General features: G+C 36.9%; 1 protein-coding gene across 2 annotated transcripts in view; it reads right to left on the reverse strand.

Moving 5' to 3' along the window:
• LOC110452728 (GRAM domain-containing protein 1B-like) overlaps nucleotides 1–26,561 on the reverse strand; it is a 92,752-nt gene that overhangs the window by 21,185 nt on the left and 45,006 nt on the right. For both annotated transcript variants that reach the window (XM_021501375.1, XM_021501376.1), the window contains exon 8: nucleotides 8,321–8,368. In XM_021501375.1, coding sequence (XP_021357050.1) covers nucleotides 8,321–8,368 — 48 coding nt within the window. The remainder of the gene's footprint in view (nucleotides 1–8,320; nucleotides 8,369–26,561) is intronic.

Below are 26,561 nucleotides of genomic sequence, written 5' to 3' on the forward strand. Positions count from 1 at the left end.
CAGTTCCCTGGGCCTTTTGGTTATTTAGAAGAAGTCGTTTAAAGATTTAACGACATTTGACCCCTGTCATTTTGAAAGTGGGTCAAGGTCATTCATTTGAACAAACTTCGTAGCCCTTCATCCCAGAATGCTACAGGCCTAATTTCAGTACCTTGGGCTTTTCGGCTATTGAATAACAAGAGGCCCAATGGGCCTGCATCGCTCACCTGGTATAAAACTCACACTTGTAACCTTAAAAGTGATCTAAAATAAAGCTACAGGAAAAATATCAGTATTTATGATTAAAATTCATTTAAAAGACCCTGTTAATTTTTTTTAAAACATTTCACCACTGTGATTGAAAGTCGAACAAAGTCATTATGTTGAACACATTGTATAGCCTTTCATCTCAGGATGCAACTTGCAAAGTATCAACATCCTGGGACCCATGGTTATTCATAAGAGGTTGTTTAAAGATTTTAAACAAATTTGACCCCTGTGACCTTGAATATAAGTCAAAGTCATTCACTTTAACAAACATAGTAGTCCTTGATCCCAGCATATGCTACTAACTAAATATCAACATCCTGAGCCTTTTGGTTATTCAGAACAAGTTGTTGAAATATTTTAAACATATTTGCTCCTTGTGACCTTGAATATGATTCAAGGTCATACATTTAAACAAACTTGGTAGCCCTTGATCCTAGTATGCTACTGACTAAATATCATCACCCAGGGCATTTTGGTTATTCAGAAGAAGTTGTTTAAAGTTTTTAACATATTTGACCCCTGTGACCTTGAATATGGGTGAAGGTCATTTATTTGAACAAACTTTGTAGCCCTTTATCTCAGCATGCTACTGGTCAAATATCATCACCCTGGGCATTTTGGTTATTCAGAAGAAGTTGTTTAAAGTTTCTAACATATTTGACCTCTGTGACCTTGAATATGGGTGAAGGTCATTCATTTGAACAAACTTTGTAGCCCTTCATCTCAGCTAGCTACCGACCCAATATCATCACCCTGGGCATTTTGGTTATTCGGAAGAAGTTGTTTAAAGTTTTTAACATATTTGACCCCTGTGACCTTGAAAATAGATGAAGGTCATTTATTTGAACAAACTTGGTAGCTCTTCATTCCAGTTTGCTTCTGGCCAAATATCATCACCCTAGGCCTTTTGGTTATTAAGAAGAAGTCGTTTAAAGTAAAATATTGACGCCGGACGACGGACGGACGACAACGGACGGACGACGGACGAATGACAGACGCCGCACCACGGCATAAGCTCACTTGGCACTTCCTGCCATGTGAGCTCATAATTGTTTGAAGATTTAACGACATTTGAAACCTGTGTCCTTGAAAGTGGGTCAAGGTCATTCATTTGAACAAACTTGGTAGCCCTTCATCCAAGCATGTTACTGGCCAAATATCATCACCCTAGGCCTCTCAGTTATTTAGAAGTAGTTTAAAGGTTTTAAAGATATTTGACCCCAGTGACCTTGAATATAAATCAAGGTCATTTATTTGAACAAACTTGGTAGCCCTTCATTCTAGTTTGCTTCTGGCCAAATACCATCACCCTAGGCCTTTTTGTTATTAGTCGTTATTAGAAGTCGTTTCAAGTAAAATATTGACGCCGGACGACAGACGGACGGACGACGGACGCCGCGCCACGGCATAAGCTCACTTGGCACTTCGTGCCAGGTGAGCTAAAAAGCGTTTTTTATTGAAATTGTATTGATAAAAGTCACTAAATACAAGGTTAAAGCAAACAGGACACATAGTGTCATACAAAAAGAGTGAAAAATTGAACCAAATACACACAGTCTATATTTATAATTCATTTATTTTACATTTTACAATAATTTTGATCCTGATGAGAGTTGTCTACCTTGAAAAAAATCAGAACTTTTTGCAGAGGGATAGAATTATTACAATGACACTTATTTTCTTAACTATACATGTACATTCTTAACTATACCAAAAATGACGGAAATAAATTAAACTGCTATATTTAATTGTCAATTAACTGTTCCTTTATGGAACAAAATTACTCTCAATCATGTACACTTTGGACATCATTCCATAGTTCGCTTACGCATGGTATATTTACATGTCAGGTACATATGTAACCATATGCTATTGCATGGTATGACGTTATCACGTGCATGCACATGCACTTGCATTTGATAGGGATCTTGATATTTTACAAACCACTATTTTCACAGGGTATTGTAATTGCATTTGTGAAACGATTTATCAGACAGAGCGTAGCTCGCTCAACAACAAAAGTCGTAGCCTACGACCAAGAGCTTGTGAACTACTGTTTGCACGTGATATGTACAGGTGAGGTCGGTAAACAAAACACATCAGTCTGCATTCCATGCACCTCATATTCAGCCTTCTTCGTCTGATCTTATGTCAGTGTCTTCCCTGAGTTTATTAATGTCTTTCTATTATCAGCTTTATTTTAGAAGCACGTGTAATTACACATTTCCAAGTTAAGTCTCAATATCGGGTGTTGACAGGTCATTGTCACGCACGTGTACAATTGTTTACTCGGTGTTACTATAATTTACACTACGGTAATGGAATGCCTGTTACACAATACGGAAATGACGACACGAAAATACGACAAGAAAAACATGTGTATTACGAAGGGTGGGATGTCCTTAAGTTAAATTCCAATCAGTGGTTAAGAAGAAATTCCAATAAGTGGTTAAGAAGAAGTCGTTTGAAGGAATTGATGACGTACGGACGACGGACGCCACAGTTATGGCATAAGCTCACCTTGGTGCTTCAGACCACAGGTGAACTAATAATGTGTGACTTTAGGTGAAATTTATCGTTTTTACCGTATGAAGACCAAATTCATACAATACCTTTAAAGTGTGCCATCAGAAATTTATGAATGTTTGTACAATTGATAAAAATTGTATTTTCTTCTAAATTATGGAAATGAAATTTCTTTAACTTATATTTTTATCTCAGAAATGAAATTCGTGTAACCTCTACCTCCATTTTTGAAGAGCAAAAAATACTAAGTTTTCACATTTGTTTGCAGATTTAACGATTAATATACAAAGTTCTGGTATTATACTTTTACTTATACTTGATGGATAGAAAGAAACTGTGTTCATCTTCCTAAAATAGTAAAAAAAACTTGAGGGTCCTTGTGCTTATTTTTTAACTATATTATTTAAGTTTATTTTTTCACCTTTTGAGGGATAAAACACCCTACGAGCTTTAGTTGACATAAATCAGTAGTAAAATACCAATATTGTACTTTGTTGTATAATATTTTTTATGGGGAAGGGAAATCAATTTTGTATAAATGGTGGGTCTGACCCCCCTGTGGCCTGAGTTTTTTTTTTGAACATTTAAAACTTGCACAGTAAAAATGAACTTGCTACGGTTAAACATGGTGATACTAACGTCAAAGCAAAAATATATATGTCAAAATGACATGAAAGTCAACCCAAATTCCCCGGTATGATTATTTTCAGTATAATAAATCATTGACCAAGCTACAACTTGACAGATTTGCACCTGTCATTCAAAATGGTCTATATGCATACACACTGTTTAGGTAACCATGCAAACACAAGGATAAAATAAGAAAGCATGTGGTTGATTTACTTGAAGAAAATGACCATAAAACACAAACACAGCAAAAAATTCATTTTTTTTTTAATTTCTGTGACAAAGACACTTGCCTTTCACCAAGGAGGCCGGGGTTCGATTCCCCGATCGGACGTGAAAAGGTATGGGGTCACCTGCCCGACCACGTGGGTTTTTTCCGGGTAGTCCGGTTTCCTCCCACAACAAGACCCCACGGGGGCGCGCTAACATCCGGGCCACAAGAGTGATTAATATAAGTTGAAATAACTTGTTTCATAATTGTTGTAAAATAAATAAAGGTTATATTTTATATTTTATATTCCCTGGTCTTCTGCATCCCAATTTCAAGGCCTGCTTCCACATTCAAACAGGCCAAAGTGCCAGGATGAAATATTTTATCTATTAAAATGAAACAAGAAACCGTGAGGGCCTGTATCACTCACCTGACATAAAATTTTATACTGTATTACAAATATTTCACTTACAAACGACTCCATCAGTTGAAACTACCAGCCAAATAATATTTTATGATTCTATGCTTTTTGGCTCTTCCTCAGAAATTGTTTTAAGTATTTGACATTTTTTACCCCTGTTACCTTGATAGTAGGTCAAGGTCATCTTCGTTACCAATGAAGCTACACACCACATATTAAGATTCTATACCTTCAAGTTCTTCAAAGGTTGTATGAAGTATTTGACACTTTTTACCCCTGTGACCTTGAGAGTGGGTAAGGGTCATTTTCGTTCTCAAACTTTGTTGGGACCTTATTAATAAAGCTACCAGCCACATATTAAGATTCTATACCTTTCAGTTCTTCAGAAGAAGTCGTTTTAAGTATTTGACACTTTTGACCCCTGTGACCTTGATAGTAAGTCAAAGTCATTTTCGTTCTCAAACTTTATTGGGCTCTTTTTATCAACGAAGCTTTCCCTCAAATATCTTGACTGTAGGCCTGTCCATTTCTCAGAAGAAGTGGTTTTAAGTTTTTGATACCTTTGACCTCTGTGACCTTGATAGTAGGTCAAGGTCATTTTCGTTCTCAAACTTTGTTCCGCTCTCCCCAACGAAGCTTTAAGCCACATATTAAGATTCTATTCCTTTCAGTTCTTCAGAAGAAGTCGTTTTAAAAATTGGATTATATTTAAATGCAATTGGACAAAAACCTGTCATTTCTAAAGGAAAAGGGAGGATTTTGAAGAATTTGCTACATTTCCACTATTGGGCCCCATCCCTCTGCCCCTAGGGGGATCGGACCCACCGTTGTTACAAAATTAGTTCTCCTTCACCCAAGGATGCTTTAGACCAAATATGGACATAATCCTGTCATTCCTACAGAAAAGGAAGGATTTTAAAGCTATTTTTCTATTTTCACTATTTTGTGTTTTCTCTCAATATTAAAGTATTTCAAAGAAATGCAGGCATTAATTTAGGTTTTTTATTATCAATGAGCCACATGTATCCATTTTTCTGTACTTCAGGAAACCGGCTACCTATTTCACTACTGTGAAGTTTTTCAAGAAAGATAACTCTTACCTGCAATGACTATGTGCATATGGTTTTATTATAAAATGTCAATTTTTAATCGTTTATAGATAATTTATTTGACATAATTTCAGCATTTATTAAATTGATATACATTAATGCAATACTCATCTGTGACAGTATCATTTTTATTGACATTATTTTGCAAAACATTATGTCTTTCATTTATTTTTTCAAAAGTCACTCCTTTTTACATAAATTTCCATTTTAATTCCTTAAAATTATGACAACCTATATTTTTTTTGTGGCAGAAAATTTTCTTTAATTCAAAGCAATATAACCAAAAAATTGAAACAATTCTACTGAGAAATGGCGACACAATCCTATTACCTTAATCCCTACAGTAGGAGAAGAATTACAAAGGTTTTACCTCTATTTCTCCTATTAGGCCCCACTCTTCTGCCCCCAGAGAGGCCACACCCACCGTTTATACAAAATTGACTCCCATTGGCCCATGTATGCTCCAGACTTAATAAGAACAAGAGGCCAATGGGCCTGCATCGCTCACCTGGTATTAATCTCACAATTGTAAACTTAAATATTAAAACTGGACTAAGATAAAGCTACAGGCAAAAGTCAAGGTCATTCATTGGAACAAACTTGGTTGCCCTTCATCACAGCATGCTACTGACCAAATATCATCACCCTAGGCTTTTTGGCTTGACGGAGACTATGAGGTGTGGCTTTACCAGCACTCTCCAGACCTTCTCCGATGTCAAATACATTCTCGACACAAAAGCCAAACGAAATATAACGTTTGGATACGGTTCACCGTTTCACCCGATGTTGAGGCCCCAATAAAGGACTACTACTGCCAGTGCCCAGTTGGAGAGAGAACGATGGGAATGTGTGCGCACATCTCCAGTATCTTGTACTACCTTGGGTATTACAGGACGCTGGAAAACCCTCGACCATTACAACCACAGGTAAAGAAATTCCGACAAAACTTGAAATAGTTTTCCATGCGGCAACGGAGTGCATATGTCGAAAGTATGTTTGGGGCTCGATATGAAAGATCCCCGTTACCATGTGACTAACCAAACTTATAAATATAGGTATTATACAATCGCCCGTAGCTATGAACACTCCCGTAAATGCGAAAACCAACCAAAATCATAAGGAACACGTTTTGTTTGTTGTTCTGTCTATTTGTCAGCCAATGTCTTCAACCACGGGGACTTGTGAAGTAGCCATCTTGGATTTTTTTTATGAAAAAGTGTTTCTCTCACTTTTTTTCATATCTGTGTACATATTCTCAACATACCGAGCAAATACTCTCGTTTTTTTGTTAATTATCTAAAGAAAGTCGAAAATCGGCAATTCAACCATAGGCTAATTCAACCCAACATTTGAAAATGTTCCACCACTTACATTTTGATGATTTTTCCTCTCATCAATAGCATATTACGTACTGTTTAATAGGATAAAAATTGGTTTGCATCCAACGCCCATAAAAGGGTGTATTCTCTAAAAAACACAGTTTTTGTGTCTAAAATGTTATCATCGAAAATGGCATTTTTGAGATTGTTTCTTCCATAAAACAGCCAAATGGCGCGATGGAAACATGATTTTTTGTCACAATCATGCCATGAATGTATTCTTTACGGTGACCATCATTTGATTAGATTTTCATTAATATTTTACATAACATGCACATTTTATCAACACTTAGACAGCTTCTGAAAGGTACAACTTTGAGGAGCCATAAAAAACAAACCAAGTGACCTAAATCTTTATACTTTATAGATTTGTGACCACAACGGCATGGGCAATGCACCACCAACAGGAAATTTGAAGCAGAGAAGGGGCCGTTTTGGAAACCGGCCCTTTAGTCGAAATCTACTTGGCCCTTCAGGACTAGTAGCGTTTTAAAGGAAAAGTTGACGGACGGACGAGGGACGGACGACGTACGCTGCGCCATGGCATGAGCTAAAAGTTGATAAAGCCCCTAATGGAATTTCCATCCATGCAGGGAAATTGAGTGTAGTAATAACTCTCAGTCTAAAGAAGAAGATTTTTGAAATATCGGTTAATTTTCCCTTCATGGCCCCTGAGGTTATGGCAGCGCAAAATATCTGAGTAGAAGCTTTTTGGGGGACTTTCGGCCTCAAAAAGTACCTGCGCAAATTACACGGGTTTTTATGGTACATTCTTTCTGATGGGCTCCACCCCGGCCCTCTCCCGCTAATATACATATTTATCAAGAATGTTCTTGACAAACTTGCTTGAAATCCCCATATGTTCAGAAAGAGAAGAATTTTAAAGATTTACCTAAATATTCCCTATTAGGCCCCAACCCTTTGCCCAAAGGGGGTGGGGGAAAATACCCTCCATTTATGCAAAAATGGTCCACTTTATTCTAGGATGCTCTACATAAAATCTATTTCAAATCCATGCATTCAGAAGAAGCATTTTAAAAATGTATCCCTATGTTCCCCCTTATGGGTCCAACCCCTCTGCCCTAAGGGGAGCCACATGCAGTCCTTCTGTTCATACAAAATTGAGTCCCCTATGCCCAAGGATGTCCTACACAAAATGTGGTGAAAATCCCTCGGAATATACTAAAGAATGATTTTTAAGAGATTCGCCTCAATTTACCCTATTTGGCCTAACCCCTCTGCCCCAGGGGGCAACAATCTCTGTTTATACAAAATTGAGTGCCCTTTCCCTTTGCCTTTGGACTAGGTGAGCTAAAAATAATTACTCCCTTCTTGTACTTCTCATTATATAATAGTACAGTTCTTCTTGAACTTCTCATTATATAATAGTACAGTTCTATTTTCTAAGTGTAAATATTGACCAAGCGACATAGGAAGCCTATCCAATCCTATCAAAATGTAGTATGCTTATTAATTATGTGCAGATTTTAATCAACATATAATTTGGCCTTTGCTTTTCTATAACATAAATATTGACCAAGTTTCATCAGAATCATGTCATATTTGGCTAATTTATTGTGTGGACACTGTAAACCAATCAGTTCGAAGTATGCTAATTAATAATTATGCATACATTTCGTTCAACTTCTAATTAACATAGCCTTAGTCTTTGTATTTTGTACATGCTTACCTATATAGTTTCATAAAAATTGAACAATATTCAAGCAAGTTATCATGAAGAAACCAAAGTGTGGAAATATAATTCACACATAATCCTGCAATGTCAAAAGATACTTACTTCATTTGAGGTATTAGAATCATTTCTGATATGAACCAGCATGTCATTCTGAAACAAAACATACAAACATTAATTTTAAATCAATGAGCAGAAACTGACACCCGTCACATGTTAAATGACCAGTTGTTTTGTATGGTTGAATTAAGAAATATTTCTGAATAATAAATGGTAAAGGAAAAATAATTTATCAAACATGATAGATCAACTAGAAATAGTTGGCTAACAATTTGACTGGCTGTTCAACTATATCACACCATTGAGGTAAATATTTTTAAAATTTGAAATGTTGAAAATTGATTACCTTGTCAAGGATAAATCAAGTTCAGAAATGTTAGCAGTACTCCTTAATAGCGGAACCAAAAAGGTGTTAAACTTTTGCCTTGGGTTATATTTTTGTAGGTGAATTTTCACCCAGGACTTTTACTACTGGTGGAAGGGAAGTGACTCGCAAAAAGTTCTGGTATCTTTGAAATTTGTAGCAAAATTACATTTTTGAATTTGACCTCTATCAAATACCGGAAGTTGATCTTTGATGGTACTTTATGTCCATAAACCTTGTAGCCCATCATCTTAGCATGCTACAGACCAAATATCAATACCCTTCACAGCTAAGGACCAAGGAGAACCTACATATAAAATTTGAGAAAGATTCCTCTCGTACTTCTTGAGAAATAGCGATAAAAAACTTTCACTATCAAAATCCAAGATGGCTGCCTGTCGGCCATGTTGTTTATCCGATCAGTCTCAAAAGTTGCCCTGCACAGCTAAGGACCATGGGGAACCTACATATAAAATTTGAGAAAGATCCCTCTGGTACTTCTTGAGAAATACCGATAACAAGAATTGTTTAAGGTCGGACGACGGACAACAGAACCACGGACCACGGATGCAGGGTGATTTGAATAGCCCACCATCAGATGATGGTGGGCTAAAAATGAGAAAACTTCAAAATCACACAAAAATGAAAATGGTTTTTGACTTTCACTTTTGAAATTATATTTAGAGTAGGTCAAGGTCATTCATTTGCACACACTTTATAGCCCTTTATTCAAGCATGCTTCTTGCCAAACATCATTACCCTGGAATTATTGGTTATTCAGAAAAAGTAAATTCAATATTTTTACATATGACCATTGTGACTTTGAAAATCATTAAAGGTCAATCATTTTTACAAACCTGATAATCAATTACCTAACAATGTTATGTATCAAATAGTAGGACTTTAGACCTTGTAGAACTTTGGAAAAAGTTTTTTTAGGTCATTATCTTGAAATAGCACATATGAAAGTTGACCCCTAAATAAATCAAAACTTGACCTAGTCAACTCAAAATGTTTCCTGCCAAAAATATGCACATTTGTGTTGTCCACATCATACCTGAATATAAAGTGTATCTATAGAACAATTTTTCGAAATATTCTTGATTAAAGAAATTTTAATTTTTTAAACATTTGACTTTTGTGACCTTGAAAGTTGATCAAGGTCAACCATTTTTTCAAACCTGATACCCAAACAACTCAGCATCCTAACTATAAAATATCAAGACTCTAGACCTTGTGAAACTTCAGAAGATTTTTAAAGTTTGTTACCCAATGTAGTGCATTTCAACTTTGACCTCTACCGAAAACCGTCCATTGACATTTTTTGTTAAAACAGAATGCAAGAAAATGTTTGCTCTGTCTTATCTCTATATGATATCCAAAGATCAACCTCGTACTTGATATCGTCAACGAAATATATTGGTATAGGCTGTTAACCAATCAGTGTTCGTGGTGGCCATTTTAGAATATTAATTGCTCCAAAAAGTAACATAAGTTTGTAAGGGCCCTCAGAGAAATACATGTACCATTTAGGTTAATATTGCAATGGCAGAATTAGAGAAGAAGATTGTTGAAGTTTGTAAAAATATTGTCAGTTTCAAAAAAGATCGAAGGCAATAATGAACACGCCATAGGACGTTAACGGAAAATGTTGCAGAAAAAATAAATACATCAAAATTCCCTATCGATTACAAAAAGAGTTTTTCAAAAACAAGAGACCCAATGGGCCTGCATCGCTCACCTGGAATACATCTCACATTTGTAACCTTAAAAAAGATCTTAAATGAAGCTTAAGGCAAAATATCAGCATTTATAATTAAAAGTAATTCAAAAGAACCTGTTGAAAGATTTAGAAACATTTCACTCCTGTGACCTTGAAAGTCGAACAAGGTGATTATGTTAAACGAATCTTTTAGCCTTTATCTCAGGATCCAACTTGCAAAACATCACCTAACTATCCGTTTGTTTATTGAAATTAGGTAATTTAAATGTTTAAACATATTTGAGTAAATGTGACCTCGAAAATGGTCATTCAAATGAAACAAGAGGCCCAATGGGCCTGCATCGCTCACCTGGTATTAATCTCACAATTGTAACCTTAAAAGGGGAATCAGATAAAGCTACAAGCAAAATATCAGTGTCTTGACTCCAAGTCATTCAGAAGAACCTGTTAAACGATTGAAACACATTTGACCCCTGTAACCTTGAAAGTCAAACTTCATAGCCCTTCCTCCTAGAATGCAACTTGCCAAATATTACCACCTTATACCTTTTGTTTATTGAGAAGATGGCTTTTAAGTTTGATGCACTATGGACCAGATGTGACCATGAAAGTCATTCACATCAACAAGCAATCACCCTGTATGCTTTAGTTATTCAGAAGAAGTTGTTTAAAGATTTCAACATATTTGACCCCTGTGACCTTGAATGTGGGCAAAAGTCATTCATTTAAACAACCTTCGTAGTCCTTCATGCCAACATACTTCTAGCCAAATATCATCACCCTGGACCTTTTTGTTATACAGCAGAAGTCATTTAAAGAATTTCAAGACAATTGACCCCTGTGACCTTGAATATGGACGAAGGTCACTCATTTGAACAAATTTGGTAGCCCTTCATGCCAACATTCTTCTGGCTCAATTTTATCACCCCAGACCTATTGGTTATATAGAAGAAGTCCTTTAAAGGATTTCAAGACAATTGTCCCCTGTGATCTTGAATATGGACGAAAGTCATTTATTTGGCGAAATATCATCACCCTGGAGCTTTTGGTTCTTCAGAAGAAGTCACTCAATGTTTTTGACATATTTGACACCTGTGACCTTGAAGAATGTCGAGTAATTTTCATTCTCAAACTTTGTCGGGCTCTATCTCAGGAAGCCACAAGGTAAATATGAAGGTTCTACACCTTTAAGTTCTTCAGAAGAAGTCGTTTAAAGAGTTTGACATGTTTGAACACTGTGACCTTGAAAGTAGGTCAAGGTAATTTTCATTCTCAAACTTTGTCAGGCTCTATCTAAGGGAGCCACAGGCCAATTTTGAAGATTATATACCTTTTAGTTCTTCTTCAGAAGTTGTTTGCAGTGTTTGACATATTTGACCCTTGTGACCTTGAAAGTAAGTCAAGGTCATCTTCAATCTAAAACTTTGCTGGGCTCTATCCAAGGAAGCCACCAGCCAAATATAAAGATTCTATACCATTTGGTTCTTCAGAAGAAGTCATTTAAAGAGTTTGACATATTTGTTCCCTGTGACCTTGAAATAAGGTCAAGGTAATTTTCATTCGCAAACTTTGTTTGGCTCAATCCCAGAAAGCCACCAGCCAAAAATAAAGATTCTATACCTATCAGTTTTTCAGGGGAAGTCGTTTGAAGTGTTTGACATATTTGACCGATGTGACATTGAAAGTAGGTCAAAGTCATTTTAATTCTTAAACTTTGTTAGGCTCTATCTCAGGAAGCTACCAGCCAAATGTAAAGGTTATATTCCTTTTAGTTCTTCAAAAGAAGTTGTTTGAAGCGTTTGACATATTTGACCCCTGGGACCTTGAAAGCAGGTCAAGGTCATTTTCATTCGCAAACTTTGTCGGGCTCTATCCCAGGAATCCACCGACTAAATATAAAGATTCTATACCTTTTGGTATTTCAGAAGTCGTATAAAGAGTTTGACATATTTGATCCCTGTGACCTTGAAGGTAGGTCAAGGACATTTTCATTCAAAAACTTTGTTGGGCTCCTACCAAGAAGCTTTCAGTCCAATATCATGGGTCTAAGCCTGTCCCTTCTTCTTCAGAAGTTGTTTAAAGGAAAAGTTGACGGACGAAGACGGACGCATGGACGACGGATGCCACACCATGACATAAGCTCACTTGCCATTTGGGCAGGTGAGCTAAACACCTGATAGCCCTTCATCATAGCATGCTACTGGCTACATACCAACATTCTGGGCCTCATGGTTATTCAGAAGAAGTCATTTAAGATTTTAAACAAATTTTACCCCTGTGACCTTGAATATAATCAAGGTCATTCACTTGAATAAACTTGGTAGTCCTAAATCCCAACAGGATACTGGTAAAATATATCATCACCCAGGGCATTTTGGTTATTTAGAAGAAGCTGTTAAAAGCCTTTAACATATTTGACCCCTGTGACCTTGAATATTTGTCAAGATCATTCATTTGTACAAGCTTGGTAGCCCTTCAAAACAATATGCTACTGGCCAAATAGCATCATCCTAGGATTTTCAGTTATTGAAAAGTTGTTTAAAGGTTTTAACATATTTAACCAATGTGACCTTGAATATTAATAATGGTCATTCATTTGTACAAACTTGGTAGCCCTTTATCCCAGCATGCTACAGGCCAAATATCATAACCCCAGGCCTCTAAGTTTTTCAGAGGAAGTTGTTGAAAGGTTTAAAATATATTTGACCCCTGTGACCTTGAATATATGTCAAGGTCATTCATTTGAACGAACTTTGTAACATCCTACTGGCAAACAAGAGGCTCAGAGCGCCTGTATCGCTCACCTGAATATTTAATTAGTCAAAGCAAAATATTCTCATTCAATTGCACTATAAATATTTCCCTCGCAAACTTTGTCGGCTCCATCTGTTGAAACTACCAGCCAAATATTATTATAAGATTCTATGCTTTTTGGTTCTTCTTCAGAAGTTAATTGACATATTTTTCCCTGTGATCTTGTAAGTAGGTCAATGTCATTTTCCTTCTCATACTTTGTTAGCTCTATCTCAAAAAGCTACCAGCCAAATCTTATGAGTCCATTCCATTTGGTTCTTAAGAACAAATCCTTTAAAAGGCTGTTGATTTCTGTCCTTTAAGGTAGGTTGAGGTCATTTTCATTCGCAAACTTTGGTGAGCTCTATCCTAGGAAGCCACCAGCCAAGTATTATAATTTTATGCTTTCGATTATTCAGAAGAAACTGTTTGAGGTTTTTGACATGTTTGACACCTGTGACCTTGAAAGAAAGTCAAGGTGACTTTCATTATCAAACTTTGTCGGGATCTATCTCAGGAAGCCAACAGCCAAATATAAAGATACTATACCTTTTAGTTCTTCAGAAGAAGTCATTTAAAGAGTTTTTACATATTTGACCGCTGTGACCTTGAAAGTACGTCAAGGTCAATTTCATTCTCAAACTTTATCGGACTCCATCCAAGGAAGCGAACAGCGAAAAATGAAGATTCTATACCTTTTAATTCTTCAGAAGAAGTCGTTTGAAGCGTTTTGACATATTTGACTGCTGTGACCTTGTAAATACGTCAAGGTCATTTTCAAAATATGTTGGGCTCAAACCCAGGAAGCCATCAGCCAAATATGAAGATTTTATACCTTTTAGTTTTTCAGAAGAAGTTGTTTGAAGTGTTCAACATATTTGACCGCTGTGACCTTGAAAGTATGTCAAGGTCATTTTCATTCTCAAACATTGTCTGGCTCTATCTCAGGAAGACAACAGCCAAATATAAAGATTCTATACCTTTTAGTTCTTCAGAAGTCGTTTAGAGAGTTTTTACATATTTTACCGCTGTGACCTTGAAAGTACGTCAAGGTCATTTTCATTTTCAAACTTTGTTTGGCTCCATCCCAGGAAGCCTCCAGCCAAATATGAAGATTCTATACCTTTTAGTTCATGAGAAGAAGTCGTTTGAAGCATTTGACATATTTGACCGCTGTGACCTTGAAAGTACATCAAGGTCATTTTCATTTCCAAACTTAATTGGGCTCCATTCCAGGAAGCAATCAGCCAAATATGAAGATTCTAGATTCTATCCCTTTTAGTTCTTCAGAAGAAGTCGTTTGAAGAGTTTGACACATTTGACCCCTGTGACCTTGAAAGTAGGTCAAGGTCATTTTCATTCTTAAACTTTGTCAGGCTCTATCTCAGGAAGCCAACAGCCAAATATAAAGATTCTATACCTTTTAGTTCTTCAGAAGTCGTTTAAAGAGTTTTTACATATTTTAAAGCTGTGACCTTGAAAGTATGTCAAGGTCATTTTCATTTTCAAACTTTGTTGGGCTCCATCCCAGGAAGCCTCCAGCCAAATATGAAGATTCTATACCTTTTAGTTCATGAGAAGAAGTCGTTTGAAGCATTTTGACATATTTGACCGCCATGACCTTGAAAGTATGTCAAGGTCATTTTCATTTTCAAACTTTGTTGGGCTCCATCCCAGGAAGCCTCCAGCCAAATATGAAGATTCTATACCTTTTAGTTCATGAGGAGAAGTCGTTTGAAGCATTTGACATATTTGACCACTGTGACCTTGAAAGTACATCAAGGTCATTTTCATTTTCAAACTTTGTTGGGCTCCATCCCAGGAAGCAATCAGCCAAATATGAAGATTCTAGATTCTATCCCTTTTAGTTCTTCAGAAGAAGTCGTTTGAAGAGTTTGACACATTTGACCCCTATGACCTTGAAAGTAGGTCAAGGTCATTTTCATTCTTAAACTTTGTCAGGCTCTAACTCATGAAGCCAACAGCCAAATATGAAGGTTCTATACCTTTCGTTCTTCAGAAGTAGTCGCTTGAAGTTTTTGACCTATTTGACACCTGTGACCTAGAAAGAAGGTCAAGGTCATTTTCATTCTAATACTTTGTCAGGCTCCAACCAACGAAGCTATCACCCAAATATCATGACTCTAGGCCTGTCCATTCTTCAGAAGAAGTCGTTAAAAGTAAAAGTTGACCGACGACGACCCACGATGGACGACGGATGCCGCACCATGACATAAGCTCACTTGCCCTTTTGGCAGTTGAGCTAAAAAGCATCATCCTAGGGTTTACGGTTATTGAGAAGAAGTTGTTTAAAGGTTTTTAACATATTTGACCACTGCAACTTTGAATATATATAAAGGTCTACATTTGAACAAACTTGGTAGCCCTTCATCCATAGCATGTTACTTAGAAAATATCATTATCCTTCATCCATACCATGTTACTTAGAAAATATCATTATCCTAGGCCTCTTAGTTATTGAGAAGAAGTTGTTTAAAGATTTTTTAAGACAACTGACTCCTGTGATTTTGAAATTAGGTGAAGGGCATTTATTTGAACAAACTTGGTAGCCCCATATCCCAGTTTGCTTCTGGCCAAATATCATCATCCTAGGCCTTTTGGTTATTGAGAAGAAGTTGTTTAAAGTAAAATATTGATGACGACGGACGTCGCATCATGGCAAGGTCACTTGGCCCTTCGTGAGCTAAAAATAAACAAGAGGCCCAATGGGCCTGCATCCCTCACCTGGTATTAATCTCACATTTGAAACCTTAAAAGTGAATTGAAAGAGAGCTAAAGGCAAAATATCAGTACGTATGACTATAAGTCATTCAAAAGAACCTGTTAAAGTTTGCAACACATTTGACACCTGTGACTTTGAAAGGTTTATGTACATATTTGACCTCGAAAGTTGGGCAATCCAAGACTGCAGTGCAATTAACTTTTATCAAGTATAAAGCACAATTCAAAAGCCAACATGATTGAGTAATATGTTCAATGTTCGTTTTAATTCCAAAAGTTTATAACTTAAAGGTACAGAATATTAATACAATCTATACATATATATATACAATACTTGCTTGCCAAGGCGGCAGTTTTCATGTGTAAACAAATGAGTGACATGTATTTTCAATGAAGATACTCGATATAGAAAAATTAATAAAACATAATGTATTGAAGGAGAATGGATTGTTTGTTGTTTCATACTTTAAACTTGTTTTCAGATTATCTTTCAACATAAATGCTTTGTGCAGAAACTTTTCAAATTTGCATAATTCTGGGCCTGTATTCATGAAACCATTTGCATGCTCAAGCATGGATTCTGTGCTCAAACCAACTTTCTTGTAACCCAATAATATCATGTGAAACTGTTAAAAGGTCAATTGTTAACATTGAAAACAGTATTTGGGTTTAAGTCTCTTCAATATTTTTCCAAACTTTGACAAAATAAGAGTATGTAAACATTTTGTAACCAGAAGAAGAAATAATTAAGGCTTGAGCACAAAATCCATGTTTGAGCATGAGAATGGTTTCATGAAAACGGGCCCTAATGTGTTGCTAGAGTTCATAAGAAATTTTAACATGCTGGGTTTTGACCAATAATATCTTTTCATGTAAATATGTCCAAGTATCTGAAAAGATGGACATCTAAGCACAAAGTGGTATTCATCCTCAATGTGCAAAATGCAAAATTTACAGATTCTTAAATTACTTGGTAAATTAATATATCTACCTTTCTCAATTTCTAACTGGGGACTGGAAGTTTTGAGTTACTTAATATTTTTTTTGTATTTTAATCGGATAGGTCTCCCGAGATAAAATTTCATATCAAACATTTATGCAAATATTAAGTGTCTATACATACTACATTTGGTCGAGTCAGTTATTTGACTCCTTAATTCTTGTACACAACAATCAAAAAGAACAAGAGGCCCAATGTGTGACTCAGAAACTATGTCCCTAGGATTGTGGCCAGACCACATGATCAACTATAATATCATGACTGCATTCGTCTCTTTATGCCCAGCATTTGTATATACAGTTTTGGGGTGGGGATCTCAACTGTTTCAAAGTTATGGCCGAGAGGTTAAGTCTGCGAGCGTAGGACAGACCCCGGGGTCAATTCTAATATCATGACTGCATTCGTCTCTTTAGGCCAAGCATTTGTATATACAGTTTTGGGGTGGGAATCTCAACTGTTTCAAAGTTATGATCAAGGGAGTTATGTATCCAAGGGTGGGGCAAAACCCCTGGGCAATCCTGGAAACATATGTGAGTTCTTCTCTTCATTCTCAGCAATTGTATATATGGTTATAGGGTGGGGATCTCAACCATTTCCAAGCAATAAACTATTTTGGCCCCACCCTTTAGCCAAGGGGGTCAGCCCCAATACTTGTACAATTTGAATCCCTGGCTCCCATGAATCCTTCCAACCAAAGATGATTGATATCCAGTGCTAAGGTCTACAGAAGCAATATAGGCAAATTACCCTTTTTGGCCCAGCCACTCAGCCCCCTGGGGGGGTCAGCCCCACCATATGTTCAATTTTTGAATCCCCTCCTCTAATGAATGCTTCTGACCAAATATGATTGGTATCCAATGTATAGTTCTACAGAAGAAGTCATTATAGCAACTTAGCCAAATTGCCCCGTTTTGGCCACGCACCTCAGCTCCCTAGGGAGTCAGCACACTGGGGAGTCAGCCCCAACATTTGTACAATTTTGAATTGCCATTACCTAGGGATGCTTTCAATCTAATATGGTTGATGTCCATCTTTTAGTTGTAGAGAAGAATTCGCTTAAAGCAATATAGCCAAATTACCCCCTTTTGGCCCCGCCCCACAGCCCTCTTGGGGTCAGCCCCACCATTTGTACAATTTTGAATCCCCTCTACCTAGGGATGCTTCCAGTAAAATATGGTTGATATCCATCTCTAAGTTTCAGAGGAGAAGCCACTTAAAGCAATATAGCCAAATTGACCCCTTTTGGCCCCGCCCCTCAGCCCCTTGGGGGGTCATCCCCACTATTTGTGCAATTTTGAATCCCCACTACGTAGGAACGCTTCCAGTCAAATATGGTTGATGTCCATCTTTTAGTTGTAGAGGAGAAGTCACTTAAAGCAATATAGCCAAATAACCCTTTTTGCCCCCGCCCCTCAGTCCCCTTGTGGTTCAGCCCAACCATTTGTACAATTTTGAATCCCCACTACCTAGGGATGCTTCCAGTAAAATATGGTTGATATCCATTGCACAGTTCTACAGAAAAAGTTGTTTCTAACGATATAGCCTAATTGTCCCCTGTTGACCCTGCCACTCAGCCCCCTGGGGGGATAACCCTACCATTTATACACTTTTGAATCCCCACCACCTAGGGATACTTCAAGTCAAATTTAATTAAATTCCAATCAGTGGTTAATAAGAAGTCGTTTGAAGAAATTGTTGATGTACATACGGACGGACGACGGACGCTAGGTATGGCATCAACTAACCTTGGTCCTTCGGACCAGGCGAGCTAATAATTATAAACACAATATGATAGCTTTGAACATTTTATTATTAAATACCATAATATTTTACAGATATTTATTTTTAGTTATAATTTAAACTCACACATAATGCACAAGCACAACCATTTGATTTTGATGTTAATATTAGAAATTTTACTGGTAATCTTCATTTAGTACATGAAACGGAAACGTTGAATACCTTATATATGCGAAAATGATTTACAGTGATATTGTTATGTGAAGTGCATGACCCTATTTGCTGTTTTGATAACAGCGAAAATAAATATGATGAGGACTGTCTATCCATTTACAAAACAAGAGGCCCAATGGGCCTGAATCGCTCACCTGGTTTTAATCTCATATTTATAATCTTAAAAGTGGATTAAAATACAACTTAAGGCAGAATATCAGTGTTTGATTCATAAGAACCTATTAAAAGATTTAAACATATGACCCCCGTCACCTTGAATGTTGAACAAGGACATTAGGTTGAACAGAGTTTATAGTCTTCCAACCCAGCATGCTTCTAGCAAAATATCATTACCCTGGATTTTTTGGTTATAAAGAAAAAATCATTTAAAGATTTAAACATTTATTGACCACTGTGACCTTGAATATGGGCGAAGGTCATTCATTTGAACAAACTTGGTAGCCCTTCATTTTTTTTCATTTTTTTTTTTTATTATTTTTTCATTTTTTACAAGACAAGACAAAACATATATGACATTGTTCATAAGTACATGATTTTTCATACATATTATACAAAGATCATCATCTGACATCATCATCATCAGACATCATCATCATCATATAAGATATTATTATTGACACATAAGCAGATATTAAGCAAAAAAATGCCAATGCCATGTACATACATAAAGACATACAGTACACTTCAGGTGATTTGGTACTGAAACCCCGCGCGGGCGACAGTCGTCGCGCAGGCGAAGGGGATTAAAGCCCCACCGAGAAATCACCTGAGCAAAGTCGCGGGGGGCCGCCCACCCTGCGCGGATGGGCGTTGGGGATTAACTTGTCGATCGGCAGCTAACTATTGTACTGTACACTGATTAGCACTGACAGTCCAGGATGCCCGAATGGTATATTTATATGCTGTATACACGACTATTTCATGCAATACAATATAGTAGTAGAACTTGGTACGTCCGAAAAAATATCATTTACGTTTACGTCAGATTATCGGGTGGAAATCGGTCGGAATAAAACAATTATGTAAGGTAACAATAACTAACGTCTCTGAGTAACACGAAGCTATCTTTCAGTTGTTTAAGCAGCACACGGTGTCTTGGATGGTCAGCTATTTGCACCAACCATTCTTGCTCTATTTCGTATTCGAAGTCAGAAGGTTGCATAAATTCACGAAAGAAAATCAGCTGCTTTCGACGACCAAGTTACAGGTGGCGCTGTTGATGTACATTACGTAATGCGATGTCAATCAGGTGAAGCCGAAATACTTTGACGAGTAACTGAGATGTGTAAAATTCTTCCATTTTCTTGTGTGTACACTTTGTTTGAAAGTTTATTGGGAAATATTACAAACCAGTACACGAAACAAAATGTCTCGTCTCCAATTAGCGTAGTGATAGAGCCTTGTGTCCGGTTGGCCTTCGAACTTGACAGATGTTACAAAACAAACACGACACAGAATGATTTGGAGATATGCTTTCAACCCTAGAATTTAATATTTCGTCCAAATGTGACTGATTTTGACTAGTCCATATTCTAACAGAGGGTAAAAAGCGTTTGCAACACTACAGGTACCGGCGGCGGCGACCCTTGACCCACAGCAGGTAGCTAGCTGCCTGCTAACAGGGTGCAGGGTGTCTAAAGTTGTCAAGCATGGTTAGCTTTACCATTCATTCTGTGTTAATGTACTGGACATATTCATCTTTAATGTATAAACAGGAAACTGCACTTGAAAATTATAGAACAATCTGGAACAATTTTAATTATAACAGTAAGAAGGGTCCAAGCGCCGGTTATTGTTTTGGCTAGTAAAAAAGGACGTTAGTGTCTCAAATATTGAACAAGCCTACCAGATCATTTGATGAGGTGAACTGTGACCTTGCTACTGACAATTACGCAAGAAGTTGAAGAACAAATCTTGCTGCAATCTCATGTCTTAGTTTATTATTGTTATTTTCATCGTGCAGGCGCGTAGCTTTCTAGCTATATGCAAATGAGTACACATAATTTTGATGAGTTAAAACATATTTAATATACGTGTATTTCAAACCTTTTCTTGCGTTCAAAAAAAAATCGCAATATGTTTTCTAAAAAAAAAATCCAAAATTAATATCAGAGACATAAATAACGTCTGCTTAAATCTAATCCCCAAATTTCCAGAAAACACGGGAATTTGATCCAGAGACCTTGAATTCAAAAACTTACCTTTGGGAGGCCAACCCCCAGCTGGGCCTCGCACCCCCCACTACTTCCGCTACACTTATCATAAAAGCAATTAAGCAATTAACTTGAAACCATAGTTTCTCTCACCTGTGTTTAACACCTGCCAATCAAACTATTTTGATACAATGGAAAGTACCCTACCTGGACGGCAATACAACATACCCCCCAACCGCCATCCAAACAGGTGTGAAACTCTCGGTACCTGCTTTTCGCCTTGGGCTGTATATTTTGTACAGGAATGGCGATTTTAAAGAGAACTGCAATACAAGCATTTCTTATATGATACTAACAATACGTACTCGGTACGATAACTAGTTTCATTATTTATATAACCGAACATTTTTTGAGAAGGCAATTAACACGGAAAATTAACCTGGTAAGAATTGCAACGGTCACTGGTCTACGATCAGAGTTGTACGATGTCTATATAAAGATCTAATTGTCCGTAACATAATTTTGAAAAAGAGTTTATGAAATATTCCAGAGATCGAATTTCACTAATTTCTGTATTTAAAAAGTAGTCACTCACTTCTCTGGAAATGGTACACATATTGTTGAATTCTCGTTATTTTTAGAGGAATAGAAAATTTCACATACATCTGATTAACAGAAAGTAAAAATAGAACGTAGAACAACTTGGAACTCTTCTTCGTTTGAGAAATAACACAGTTTTCTTAGACTCTGTGCCTTAAGTTCGTTCATATTTGTTTTTACTCCATTCTCTTATCGTTGATAGTTAGCAACTTAGATTGGGTAAATCTTACTGAAGCGACGAATTTCAATTTTGTGATATAGGTTTGATCTTGTTTACCCGTACTTTTTTTGTTTCCTGAAAAATACGTTAGAAATTATCTTATTTATTATAATACATATCTATTGTAATAGTCGAAATGAAAAAAATGTACATTTATACAAATATGGTAATCGATGCTGGTTATCACTTTTGTTGAGCACGTGTGAAGTTTTCGAAAGTAGTTTCCTAATTATATTCCATTTGTATTTGTATATGTATTATTATTCTTAAACGGAAGAAATGAAGTTTATAGCATTTGGTTTGGAACGCTGGCATTGAAAGAAATGTGAGATCAACAGAGAGATGCGGATTTGTCAGCGGAATATACGGCGGCGGCATTTTATATTATTATAAACATTTCTGTGTGAAATGACATTCGTTGGAATTTTATTAAGTATTGATAATACATAGTTTTAACACATATCAGGATCATTTTGACACTTTACCAACGTATGAAAATGGATCACCACGTTAGTTTGAATTTTTATAAAAAAAAACATCAACAGATTCTGTGGATCAAATCTAAGGACCGGCATGGACTTAATGCGATTGTTTTTTTCTTCAAAAAGTATTATACATAGAAACAACATATATTTGTTAAAAGTACGAAAATATGACAAAAACTGAAATATTCTTGTAGGAATATGAGCAGAGCTGGTCTTACGATGATACTGTGTATGTACATGTATATATATATAATTTATACATGACCATCCGTGAAGGAATACGGTATATTAGACGAATTTAAATTGAAACCTAACAGTGTCAAAGGGACCATAATTAAAGAAATGCAATACAGTTAACTTTCAAAACGTAGTTGGTCTAAAACTTCTAAATTATATTCATATTTAATTCTGATTTTGTTTTATATATAATTTTGTATTGCAATAGTTACACATGAAATCAAACGAATACTTGTTGTCTCCGATTGATACACACGGAATAAAATAAGATTAGGTAACTTGAAATTAGCGAGGTCCATGTTACAGGTAGGAGAAACCATATTAAACATTTATTTAAAGTGTAGACTTGTAAGGACCAATATTTGCATTCTGTTCATAATTTAATATAACCGTCTTTTTTATTTTTCATTTCTACAAACACACAAAAAAACACGAAAATTTGGGGAATTGAGTGGGCGGCACCTCGACGATACACACCATCTAATCAGTCGCATGATGCGGTGTATTGCGTAAGCTCCGCCCATTATGACAGGAGGGCTACTGTGCTGAGGTGTGATTGACGTTTCAGACCAACCAATAATTTTTGGTGATTTCACAGTGCAGGGACAGTCGGCTTGTCCGCCTCGGTAGATTTTTCAATAAACTTATGTTGATCAGTAAACTGTGATAACATTTTATACAATGCATACTAAACGGAGACACTTATAATGATGTGTTAATTAACGTACCGGTCCTTTTCAATTATAATCTAGATTGTTTAAAGGGGAAATCGTGTAATCTAGTCAAATTAACCGACACTTGCACATCGTAAATGTTGCCCCAATGTTTATCACGTTACAAGGCAATGCTACTTTATATTAAGCATACATGGGTAATTTTAGATAGATCTCGTGGAACTTGTTTCTTTTTAAATATCCACTACAAGACGAGTTTCCCCCCCTAGTATGTGCTGGCATTTCTTTTCCGTTCGGGAAATTCAAGTAGCGCTTTCTGTTCGGTGTGCCGATTGTTACTGTGCATCTGTGGTACCGTAGACAGGAACAGCGGCCACAGCAGACACAAACATGGCCCAAAGTTTGAATAAAACTTCAACTAGTAATATACTGTATTTTCTCTGTCCAGACTTAATCCCCATCACCCATGAACGCGGGATAGTCGCGGAGGGCTTATCAATGTAAAGCCGGCGGATCTACCTTGATATAGCCGGCGTTTCTTCCGCGATCATCCCGCGGCTACGAGCGACAGGGATTAAAATTTGTCGGCGGGCGACTGCGTACCAAATCACCTGACGCGTACTGTACACTGAGACACTGATGCAAAAACAATATATATAAACCTATGACATCAAACACACAAGAGCAAAACTAAATAAACTGAAACAGAAAAAAAAAAGAAACAAGAGGCCCATGGGCCTTAACAGTCACCTGATATATTTATACAGAAAGTTGATTTTGTTTTTAACATGAACAGAAATATTATTCAAAGTGACAAAAAACAATAAAACCACCTTACTCAATATCTAGCATACAGATTTCAAACTAAAAAGGATTTGAAACTAGCACCTCTGATTCTTAACAAGGAAAATGAAGAAATATTAGCACACTGACTCCTTTGAGCCCCACCCTACAGCCCTTGGGGGTAGGGCTGGCTCAAAATTTTCAAAGTATCAAACTGTCAATTCAAGGTTATAATTCCAATCAAGTTATTAACATGTAATATTCAAAGTATCATTTGCCATTATAAACCATAATNTCTCGGATGAAAATGCACTTGCAGAGACACAATTATGAAGAAAAATGCCATAAAATTGCAATTTTCTCCCGTTATATAGTTTTGGATGCAAATTTCCATCAGAAAATCGGATAGAGCTTTACTTGTTTCATATGTGTACCAAAAATCAGCTAATTCCATGTGGTGGAACGTTCTCATATCGCCGCCTGAATGTGGTTGTAAATTGAAAGAAAAGGGGAAATGAGTAACAACCTTGTCTGAAACCCTATTATATAGCTTATTATATACAAACTTTTATATTGAATATCAGAGCGGATATTTTCATGACAGTTTTATGATGTGTAACGACTAAATAAACAGTATCGATATAAAGATTTACACTGAGGACACCCTGATACATGAATACTGTTCTATCTCAAGTTGTCCTCTTCTGAATTTTCTGATCGTGTGGCCTTGTACATTTATCCGTATCTTCTTGTCTTTGTCTATACGTTTACGGAATCATTGACTCGACGCTAGCTATTCTTGTCTCACTTTCCTTGTTTTATTGTCCCATCTCCAAAGCGTTGTGGCTCTGTCAGGGTTGGGACCCTGACTTGTCTCACTTTCTTTGTGCCTGCCGACCACGCCACATCGAATAGATAGATTATCCATATGAAATACTTTATTTTGTTCTAAGTAATCAATCAATTCTGCGCTTCTTGGAGGTATTGAATGTGATTTATTATATTGTCTTGTTATTTTGTGTAATTAGTTGTTCGTTATTTATCACACATTTTCGCATAATTGTACCAAACTACTAAGTATTAGCTGTTTACAGCAATCATCGGTGGCTTGCTATTTTGTTACTTTATCGACGCTTCATAAACCAATCGTTATTGTTTCAAGATGGAGGGTAAATGTGTTGGAGAAGGGTGTCAAGTATACTTCAAGAAACGTAGTGGCAATAAGAACAGAAGTGCACGCAATGTAAATAGTCCACAATATAAATGGCTCCTAGATACGCTGGTGCAACAAGGATTGATGTCAGCAAAGGAACAAGCACTTATTTGCCAGAAGTGCTACATGAAGTATCTTCGGAACAAAAATCAGCCTGAACCTGAACCCGAGCAGAACCAGGAAATAGAGGAAGAAGACGACTCCCCGTCCCATATCCTGCCGTTGCTGACCCTTCATGATCTTTTGAATGGATCATCTTCACACAAAAAATGCTGTCTCTGTCTTGTTACCTTTGCAAGAAATGGAACAAAATCATCAGTCTTACCAAAACGTGCAAGACATCACCTGATCTATTCACACAAACTGTGGTGTCCCACCTCATCCCGCGTCTGCTCCATTCACCTTATTGGTAACGACTTAGATCCGTCTACAGAGGTTGTCCTTGATGGTAGAGGTTCCTTGGAATCTCAGTTACCATCAAAATCGTCCGAAATCATTAATGACCTCCTAGAGGTGTCGCACGTCCTTTCACAGAACCAGTCTGCGTTTACAATAAGCTTTTCTTCTCTTGATGACTCGGCATGCATGGCCTGGACAGGTTGGTCCAAAGATCAGTTCCTCGAAATCCACTCGCACTGTTCCCCATATCTTTCATCTGGTATATATACCAAGACTACACACGATGCTCTATTACTGTTCTGGGTAAAACTGAAAACCGACATTTCCTGGAGTCAGTGTTCTTCTCTTTTTGGAATTTCCAAGTCAAGTGTGTCCAAAACTTTCCACTCCATAGTACAGGCATTAGACACATCGATAGTCCCACAATTTCTAGGTCCGGATCACTTGACAAGAGAACAGTTGCTCGGGCACAATACTGTCTTTTCAGAAGCATTTTTTGGAGATAAAGCCACTGCCATATTAGATGGCACCTATATTTATATCCAGAAAAGCTCCGACCACAAGCTCCAGAGAATGTCCTACTGTGGCCAGAAGAAGAGAAACTATCTCAAATTCATGAGCATCGCCTTACCAGATGGCTACATTCTGGACACAGTAGGACCATTCACTGGCAGCGAAAATGATGCTACAATTACAAAAAAAGTCATGGACAAGCTAGTTACTTGGCTACAACCAGACGACAACGTTGTCGTTGACCGAGGTTTTAGAGATGTCCTACCAGTTCTCGAAGCCTCTGGCCTCAATGCTAGCATGCCGTCATACCTGAAACCCGGTCAAAGTCAACATTCTGACGTCCAAGCAAATCTTGACAGAACTATCACCAAATCGAGGTGGATTGTGGAATCCTATCATGGTCGTCTGAAACA

Source organism: Mizuhopecten yessoensis, unplaced genomic scaffold (genome assembly GCF_002113885.1).
Source record: "Mizuhopecten yessoensis strain PY_sf001 unplaced genomic scaffold, ASM211388v2 scaffold6859, whole genome shotgun sequence".
NCBI classification, from domain to species: Eukaryota; Metazoa; Mollusca; class Bivalvia; order Pectinida; family Pectinidae; genus Mizuhopecten; species Mizuhopecten yessoensis.